The following is a 10,000-nucleotide window of genomic DNA, read 5'->3' as shown; positions in this document are numbered from 1 at the left end:
CTAAAAAATGGCAGCCGTTCAAATGTGTCTGCCCTGAACCAACATGGCTGCCGGCTGGTGCAATGCCCCTGTATTTCTCCAATTTGGCCCCCGCCCAGCTTTCCACTCTGATTGTATGTCCCCCTTTAGGTTTGGGAGGAGAGATAGAGCGAGGGAGGGGAAGGGTGCCAATACAAACATTGTTCTGCTGGCTCTTTACAAGCCAGGAGAGTGGGGAAGTTAATAAGCAGGTATTGGTTTTTAACTGCGGCCCGTTTATTGCTTTGCCCTGGAGCGTGCTGGAGAGCTTTATTCATCTTTCTCCTGTCCATCATTCCCGTTCAATTCCTCCCTCTCCCTTTTGTCTTAAAACTAATTCACTATCTCCATAAAATTCTATCTTCTAACCTTTCCCTTTCCTGCCCTTTTTTATTTTATGCTGATGTGAATTAAAACAAAAATGATGAATAACCTTCCGCAATGATGTGTCATTATACCACTATTGATTCAGTGTTTTGCTAGTGTACTGTATTTAATGCTCCTCCTCAGTGCCGGTGTCTATCCGTCTATCAATACTCGCACGCTTATTAAAAATGGGATGTCAGCCAGTCAGTGTAGTCCAGTTCCCACATGATGAATTGAATGAGGGTTTAATAAAGTACATATTGTGCCGTTGATCAATGTCGTCCGGGTTTTAATGGACAGTTTTAATTTTCTCTGCTCTCAGAAGCTTTTCAGCACTGCCAAGAATAAAAGGGAGTTTACGGGACACTCAACACTCCATTACTTCAAGTAATAAAGCATTTAATCTCAAAGCTGAGACCTGAGGTTTCTTACTTTGATGTTTAAACCTTTCATACATACAGTAATTCATGGTTATGATCAATACCAGGTTTATTAGAACAAGCTTGGGTATTGCCTTTCATGATACAAACAGACCTGAGAGGGAGCTGGGAAGGAACCACTCAGTTGTAGCAAACTTAACAACATTAACAAAACCATTGCATTTAATTATAGTTGTTAAAGATTAAGGAACCCTTTGACTTTTATCTGTCCCACTCTGATACTAGCCTCGCAAGCAACTGCAATCCAAATGAAATAACGGATGCTTTTCAGACTTAAAACATGGCCCTCGAATGATCTGGAACCTTCATTGTGTTTCCATACCCTTTCTCTGAAGACCTCCTTATACTTCTTTACTTAAGCACCACTAAAACTGTTTATTTTGACCAAGTGCAGCACTAGGATTGCACTTTTTGTTTTATCTGAACCAAATCTCAATATGGAAAAGAGCAATACTGAAATAGCTTGATGCACAATATTTGTTAAAGGCTAAATATGTGTTCAAATATCATTTTGATTGCACTATTGTGGATCTGCAGCTATATCCCGGCCAACAAGTCGTTTTCTACTTGACAACATATATTTGTCTGGTACAGATCCTCTTAAAAAAAAATCCCACCATAATCATTTCATATATATAATCAATGAATATTCCAAAATGATCAATCCCTCCAATATCATGATTGATCTCCATTGCAATATCCGTCAAATCAATCTATGCCCTACGCAGCACTCTCTATTTTTCCTTGACAATCAAGATGGTGTTAGTACTAGACAAAGAAAGAGCCCCAGAAATAAGAATCAGATAGAGATGCCGCAGAAGAGAAGCTAGTGAGTAGGAGGGATGACCAGACGGAGCAGAGGGAGGAAGGGTTTTATGGTGTATACGAAGGCGATTTCATGTTCCTATAATCCTGAAAGTGTTGCAGTATGTGTCCTCCCCAGGGCTGCTTCACACCTCCAACAAGGGATAAGTGACTAACTCTCACGGCACAGGAACACAAACCACATTCTTCTTCCACCAGCAATTAACACGGTGACTCTGTGCAAAAACAACACGTTTGAACTCGGAAAATCGGAAACCCGAGCACAAATCCTGCGTACGGCTCTTTTGGGATTCACAGTATCCACCCTGTCCTGCCCAGGAGGGCTATCCGCTGATCCGACCCACAGAAGCAAAGGCGCTCAACTGATGAGATTCCAGTTAGCCGGCGCAGCCAAGAGGAGAGGCGGGGAAGCAGCCAATAGCCATAGCAGAGGGGATCTAAGGGGCCTCTAAATATCCACCCAGGGCTAAGAGAGAGAAAGCACGAGCAAACACTTCCTATATTGCTCTCCTGGGCAACAATAGAAGAGCAAGACAGCATGAAAGAAAGGCAATGCCACAGCATCAACACCTGGCTTTGGAGGCAAGCTCGTGCGCACGTTTCCAGATTAGCACGCACACAAACACACAATTCTTAAAGTGTTTAGAAACCATAATTGTGCTGTAGAGCAGGGTCTCAATGATACCATTTGAAGTTATCGGGCGTTAATTCAGGTCCTTTAACAGGCTGATCTCACGCACTGTTCACAGTCATACATTAAGAGACGTGCACTGTACTCAGTGCACTCAATTTGTAAACCAAATCAGGTTGGGATGGATGGGTGGTTCCAAAAAACACATTTGGAAAACATTTTCTAAAGATATTATTGTAAAGATATGTTTCCTAAACTAATGTTTTTCAGAGATTCGTCCTACTGTAAGTCCGACCCCATCCGTGAAATTAAAAAGGGCTACTATACAATAACAGTACTGATACTAAATATTTGACAAGTTGTAGTCATCATGTGCAATATATGGAGACTAAGACTGAAGCAGCCATATTCATCTTTTTAATTATTTGCGATTTGTTTGACAAATGAACTAAGGACGCACAAAATAATAGTGTTTTCACTTTAAGGCTCAGTTTTAGTATCCCAGTAAGCCAGGAAACTGCGAGAGTGAGCCAACACAACAATATCAGAAACCTAGAAATGAAGCAGCTAAAAGGAATTCCTCCATCCTTCAACTTAAAAAACCCTTATCATGGGCTAAATTGTTTGACAAACTCACACCTGCAGCCAGTAGCTCACCTGCTCACACTTGTATTCACTTACACACTCAAACGCTTGCAAATGCACTGCAAGACACTGATGCTCATACTCGTGTATTCTCACACACACACACACACACACACACACACACACACACACACACACACACACACACACACACACACACACACACACACACACACGCACATACACACACACACAGGTTGTGCAGGGGCGGGGCCGCCTCAGGGTGCTGCTGTAAGTGTGTGATTAGAGGAAAAAGTCGGCAGAGGAGAATCCAGGACAAACACTCACCCCTGTTAAGGTCTTTATGTTATGCAGTGCATTCTGGGCTTCAAGGGCAGCTTTCCTTGTGTAAAACGTGACAAAACAGCAGCCTGGGGAGAGAGAGAGAAAAAAAGAGAGAAGGGGGGTGAGCATAAGGAGCAACAAAGAGCATTTTCTCTATTCATCTGCTTGGCATCACCTGTCGACACTGGCAGACGCCGAGTGAATGTTAAGGGCGACACATCCTTGCGGAGAGGGAGGGAGAGAGCTTTTGGATTTGTTTCAACGCTGATGACTTGAGCCTAGAGGAAGTGTGCGCACAAAGCAACACATACGCACACACACGAACAATACAAATACACAGAGGAAGAGGAAGTGCTGCCTCTTCATTAATCCTCCAGTAATCTGTGAATAGTTGCGCTCATTCACTGAAGAAAGTATTTATTCACTTATTTAGTGCTCACACTCTCCCAGCTAACTAGTTCACACCCGCGAGAGTCTGGCTAATTTAAAGACTTACTTCTAAGTAACTTACACTGATTGAATTAATTGCAGGTGAACGACTTGAAGAAGAAGGTAAAACGTAAAGGAAAATAAGAATGTTGAGTCAGCAGCACCTCATTTATTTATATAAATATATTTCATGAGTCTGATAGTCAGGATGTAAAAAAAAAACACATTTTTCTTTAAAATGTCGCCCGGTTTAACCTTGCCTGTGAACCAGAAAATTACCAAGCAAAAGCTGACTAAGTTGCTTACTCACTCGCACACAGCAGGCTACAGTGGAAATGCACACACAAACACAGTGCAGGAATAAGAAAGGGAAAGAGAGAGAGGGATTTGCCTCTTCTTTAATCTGTGTGTAATCCCTGCAGAGTGGGGCTGAAACTCCTTGGCTGCGGGTCATTCTGGGTCAGCACGCAAACCTGCACAGTCAGGCAAAAACCAGCCGTGGGGGGGGGGGGGATATTTAAGCCAGACACAGAGGTGTGATTTTTCTATTTCCCCTCACATAAAAAGCAGCGGTTGGAAACATTGTAAAAGTCACAGTATGGACTCTGTATTTATGTCCTCTTGACACTTTTGACATTCTTTTTCTAACAGCCAGAGGGGAATCCTAATCTAGGACTGCAGAGGAAGGATGAGGTTTGAGCCAACTATAACATATTGAGGATTCACTGGAAGAACAAATAGGAAGCCCTGAGATTCACCATGCATCATCAGGAACAATGGAAAGCTGGGTTTTAAGTGATGGCATGACCTTAAGCAAAGCATCTATCTCTGACTGTAAGGCTGCCTCATTCTGCAGAGGCATGTGAAACAAGAGTTTTTACTAACATTAGTCTTTGGAGGCCAATACCAATTTATATCAGCCCATAAATGTATTTGAACATATACACATAATGTAGGCAAGCATTTTTGATAAAGTCTCTTGAATTGAGTTACACATTGAAGTGACTAAGGCACTAAATCTACACATTCTTACAGAACGTGGCAGAACTGGAAGGTCTTCAACCTACCTTTTAACTTGTAAACTCGCGGGGGAAACCCAATAACCACGGCTTTAACATGCTAACAACTAAAAGGCAACATAGATATGTATAGAGAGGTATATTTGCCTCTATTTACATGATATAAAACCTGTTTTACATACACATTGATGTCAGAATATGATTCCAAAGTTGGTCGGTTATTTGGGAAATTGTAAAAATGCCACAAAAAAAATAGGGAGATCTACAACAGTTACTCTCTTCTGAAGAGGTTTGGCGTTATGCACCTGGAACACATTGCTTTTAACCACCATAATCAGTTTTTGTTAACCTGGTGAGCTAGGTTAATCTACAGGTGATCAACTGGAAGATATGCAATTACATTTGTTTTGGACCTCCTGCCTCCAACTTCTGCTAATTTCTCCATTTGGGTTTGTATTTATTTATCCAGAGATGAGCCAAGTGCGCCATTCTTTTTGCTTTGTTTTCCTCTCCATTGTGTTCATGAGACAAATAAACACAGTGTGAATGAGGCGTACTGGCGTGGGATTCGCTGCCCACATCGCAGACATCGGCCCCTCTGACACCCGCCCTGCAGTGCATCTTAGTGAAATCCAACAGTGAGCATCTGGTGCGGATTTGGCATCCCGAATCCCAGCGTCCCTTTGATGGGGCTGGGGGCGTAATGGATCGGAATTCCTGGGGTGTCCTCTGGGTGCCACGGCTGTTGAAGAGTTGGCCCTTCGCCTAGCGTCAGCAACGTGATTGGAGTTGTGATTCAGAAGCTGCAGTGCCTGTGTATTAGCGGGATAACTCCCAGCTTTTTTCTTTTCCTCTATGACCCCCAGCGTGAAAGGCAGGGTGTCACTTCACTAAACCCTAAGCCCCCCACTCCTACTATCAGTATTAATTTACCAAGCGAGACTTTCACACCAGCTTCTCCTAGATAAAGGCAAGGAGATAAGAGGGGAAATAAGTCACGACTGGCTGACTATCACTGGGCGAATGTGTATACAATTTATTCCATGTAGGTCACCAAACTCAGATGGCTTTTACACTCAAAAATTAAAATTCGTGTCCAAAAGTGTAGATCTCTGGCAGCTCTGCTTCATCTTTGGTCTGCGTAATTATGACTGGACTCACTAAAGATAAGGTTGAGGAACTGAGGTATGGAAATTCTTGAATCTTAAAGTCAAGTTAAAGCAATGGCCCCTTTTTTCAAATGATTAAAATCAGTTTAAATGAAAATGCTCAAAACTAAAATCTGAAACTTGACCTTTATATTTTCATATTGGAATACATTACTAATTCCCTAACCTATTTCATCTACAAAAAAGTGTTTTTTTGTAGAATATTTTCCTAACAACATAAATATTCAAAATGTATTCAATTAAATGTGAAATGTTTAACTGCAAATTACCAAGGAGCTCCAGCTGTCAGATACAAGTTTTCCCTCTTTTTTTTATATTGTAAGTATAAAAGTAAACGTACGAAAACGCAAGATAAACACTCAAAAAACATATTTTAGTTCTAATTTATGCTAGGTTATGTTACATTTCCAGGAACTAATAGTTGCTCCTTTTTCTGGGCCAAATCCAAATGCAAACAGTACTAAACTGTCTCTGCTAATGCCCAAAAGTTTTGCTAAAGTTTATCTCTACTACCTTTTAATGTTTAATTATCTGTGCATGGAAATAAAACTTCCTACCTGCCACTTAATATGCTGCCTGCACTCCATTTAAGCAGCTTTCCCTACATAACAAGTGGCACGGCTGAATGGAGCATGGTTAATAACGACCGTACTGTAAAACTGCAAGCTGTTACTTCCTAACAGGTGAAACCAAACTGAGAAGAGAGTGACGAAGTTGTCAGAGAGGTGAATAAGAAAAGTGAGAGTGTGCAGGTGTACCATGTGTGTTACCCACACTGCTATTGCAATATCATTCAAGATATTGGAGGGATTGATCATTTGTTATCATTATCATTGAAAAACATATCATGCGATTACTTTTAAAGAAGATCATAAAAAAAAAAGTCATTAGAATGTGTCTTGCAGGCCGGGATGTCTCTGCAGCTCCATATTACTTCAAACATGCAGGGCGACTGTTGTTGAAGGTTGTCGGTTCGATGCCAGCTAGTGAAGTCAACATGTCGATGTATCCTTGGGCAAGATACTTAACCCTGAGTCGCTCCCAATGGCCAACGATGTGTGAATGTGTATAAATGTTATCTTCCCTAGAGCAAGTGTTACTGCTGCATGAAGGAGGTGAGAATGGGTCGTAGTATGTAAAGTGCTTTGAGGGGTCGAAAATATCTGATAAAGCGCTATATAAGTACAGTCCATCTACCATTTAAAATATATTTAGCCTTTAGCAAGAGCTTCCTGCAGTTCGAATAATATTGTGCTTCCTGTGGTTGGAATATTGGACTAGTTTGTATATTGCAATTTCAATAACATTTCCATTAATTGTGCAGCTCTAAACACATAAAGTGGGTCTTTAGTCAAATTATAATTCAAATTGCAACTGTGTTAGGCCCCTTGTGTGCGATTAGCATTTCCAATAGTCCTGTATTAGTGTTAGCTTCTAGCTACGCCCAGTGAATTATGATTCCAGAGGCATTTGTGCCATATCTGTTCATGGGAGGGTTAGCTTTCAGCGTTAGCATTAGCGATCCTGACAGTGTATAATGTGGGGGAGGTTAGCTGTTAGCGCTGCGTTAGCCGCTGTGTGTTGTGATTCCCGCGGTGTAGCCGGGCCCCGGAGCCATGCGCCGTGTGACGGATCGTCCCAGGTGGTGGGCTGTCAAGACGAGGATCAAAGAGCAGTGGAGTGGACCTCACACACACACACTTAAACCCACACACACACACACACAAACACTTTCCCTTCAGTGTTCCAGTCCCACCTGTTTAAGAGTCAGCACACTTGCAGCTCACACACACTGCAAGCCAATAAGAGCTTGCATATTATTTTCAGTCTGTGTCAGCGTGCCTGCCTTTTTATTTAGAGAGATATGTACGACAACCTTGAACAAGTACTAAAAAAAAGGGCTTGTTCAGACTGCCAAGAATAAGCTCTTTCCATCAATCTGTGTGTATGTGTCTGTTTTTTTCTCGCAGCATAAACATTTACCTGAAGGCCGAGAGAGGCTCAGAACTGGGAGATACACTGAGCTTCTGCTGTTGAGGAGGGACACTCAAAAACACACAAGCTCCAAGTGAAGAAGAGAAAAATCTATCAAGACGCTGATGTTTGTTTGTGTAACAGGAAGAGTGTAGGAGGGAGACCGAAGGAGAGGACGTGGGAAAGAAGGGGGGAGTGTTTGCGATACTAAAAGGACGAGAGAAGAGGTAGTTGTGAGTGGAATAGAGAGCAGAGGAGGGAGATGCCGGTTCATAAATGCTTCATGGCGGCTGAAGGGGGGGCCCTTTGACTGAGACATACCCTTGGCACCCTCCTCTGTCAACACATCTTCCCCCTCCAACAACACGTCGACCCCGGGCTTCAGCATAGGAGCCGAGGGGCGTTCACTCATGTTTAGGTATTTCAGGTTGATATTTTCTTTTTACATCTCCTATCATGCTATTTTTAGGCACATATTATGGGCATCAGATATATACAAATATATAAAAAAGATATCTATATTGTGTTTTGCTGAAAATACCAAACAGATTTTAGACATCCCTCATATCCCTCTATTTCAGCCCAGTTAGAGAAGAGTTCTTTTTTTTATTTTCTGCTTTTTTTACACTTACTCTCTCCAGTACAGGTTAGCTCTGAGTGTTAGCGATGCTTGCTAATGTAAACAAAGACCATATTACGTCCAGAACACCTTGCACATTGTTTCTGATAGCGACGTTCCTGATAGGGCCGTGGTGTAAAGCCAGCTCCATTTCCGCTATTACTCATTCGGGCGCAAAATCTGGATCAGCTCCGTTTACCCCCGTTGTTTTAGAGATGTGGGTCGTGAGGTTGAAAAGAGAGAGGGTTTTATTTTTCGACACTTTTGTGAGTTCCCTGCACCGGGGACACGCGTTATTTATGTATAAAGCATCAAAAAGTGCATTTTGCAGATAGGTTCGCCTTTAAAACTAAGGCAGTGTTTCTCTGAGTCATTATTATCAGAACAGTGCCTCGGAGGTGCAACTTCCGCTTTACTTTCTTTGTTCATCATTAGTTAACACTTTTCTTTCCTTGTGAAGTTTTCCATAAAAATGAAATTCCATTCGCCCCCTGCCAGAGAACAGGTGCATGGGTTTTTTTTTCAATTCCCTTTGCTTAAGCAGCAACTAACTATGTAAAAGACTTTCATTAGGCCTGGGTTTCGCAGTCCGATGGTTATTCGTTTCAGGACATTCACTGCTTTTAAGGGCAAATGTTTAATTGGATTCTTGTGCTTTTATTTAGCCTTTTTTGTTTTTCTTTTGTGGAGTCTTAAGAGGCTAATACGTGGTTTTTTGTGTTTGTTTTTGTGTTTTGGGGTGACCATTAGCACTAGGACCTCTGATCATATTGTCAGATATTATATAATTCGACAGATATTGTGTTTTGATAGGTTGCTTGTGTATTAAAACAGTCTCTCACCTCATCTGGTTTCAGCGCATGTACTTGCATTGTTCACAGGGGAGATCACCTTCTGTAACCAAGATTTGGTGGAAATGTGTTTCCAAAGCCCCTTCAACCAATTTTGGGCATGTGTGTTATATTCTCTTTGTATTAGTAATATGTGCTAACTGGTTATAAATGGTGTACTAACATTGTAAATCTACAAATGAGAATAAACACAGTAGAAATAACGCGCAGCGCTGACAGTGAAAAGATGTCTTTAGAGTATATCAGTGCATCTATTCAAATCAATTAGCTCTGTTTATAAACAGCAAAGTTGAAAAATGTCTCTCCAGAGAGAGCGATGATTTGGATTGTACCTGACCCCAAGTTGCGCAAGATGTATGTTATACAGATTCTACAGTATTTTTGATTATTATAGTTCATTGAATAGCTTCTAGAGCTAAGATGACCTTGCCTGCATATTTGCTTTCCTAGTCAAGGGTAGCTGCAGTCTGGATATGCCATTTTTTAATGGAAATTCAAGAATAAGCAAAGTGATTATTAACTCTAAATTGTAATGAACATTCAGGGTGTTGTTCATAAATACGAACGCTTAAAAGCTGGAGTGCACCATCCGAGGCACTTTCTGATAGTTCTCAAGTGTCCATGTTTGCATTTCAGACAATAGGGACATTGTTCTGATTTTAGGTATACATAAATTGTTCTTGATCATACGAGAGTACACACAAAAAGTCTTCAAAGACTGCCTTAGTC

The 10,000-nt window shown here is 41.5% G+C and overlaps 1 protein-coding gene across 1 annotated transcript in view; it reads right to left on the bottom strand.

The window, feature by feature from the left end:
• Window positions 1–10,000, bottom strand: part of LOC104966523 (cugbp, Elav-like family member 2) — a 334,875-nt gene that overhangs the window by 285,332 nt on the left and 39,543 nt on the right. The window contains exon 3 of the mRNA XM_010795708.1: window positions 3,214–3,296. Coding sequence (XP_010794010.1) covers window positions 3,214–3,296 — 83 coding nt within the window. The remainder of the gene's footprint in view (window positions 1–3,213; window positions 3,297–10,000) is intronic.

The sequence above is a fragment of the Notothenia coriiceps genome, unplaced genomic scaffold (assembly GCF_000735185.1).
Source record: "Notothenia coriiceps isolate Sejong01 unplaced genomic scaffold, NC01 NC01_scaffold00037246, whole genome shotgun sequence".
Taxonomy (NCBI): Eukaryota; Metazoa; Chordata; class Actinopteri; order Perciformes; family Nototheniidae; genus Notothenia; species Notothenia coriiceps.
Note: the sequence above shows the minus strand (reverse complement) of the source record. Positions and strands in the feature narration are given on the sequence as shown.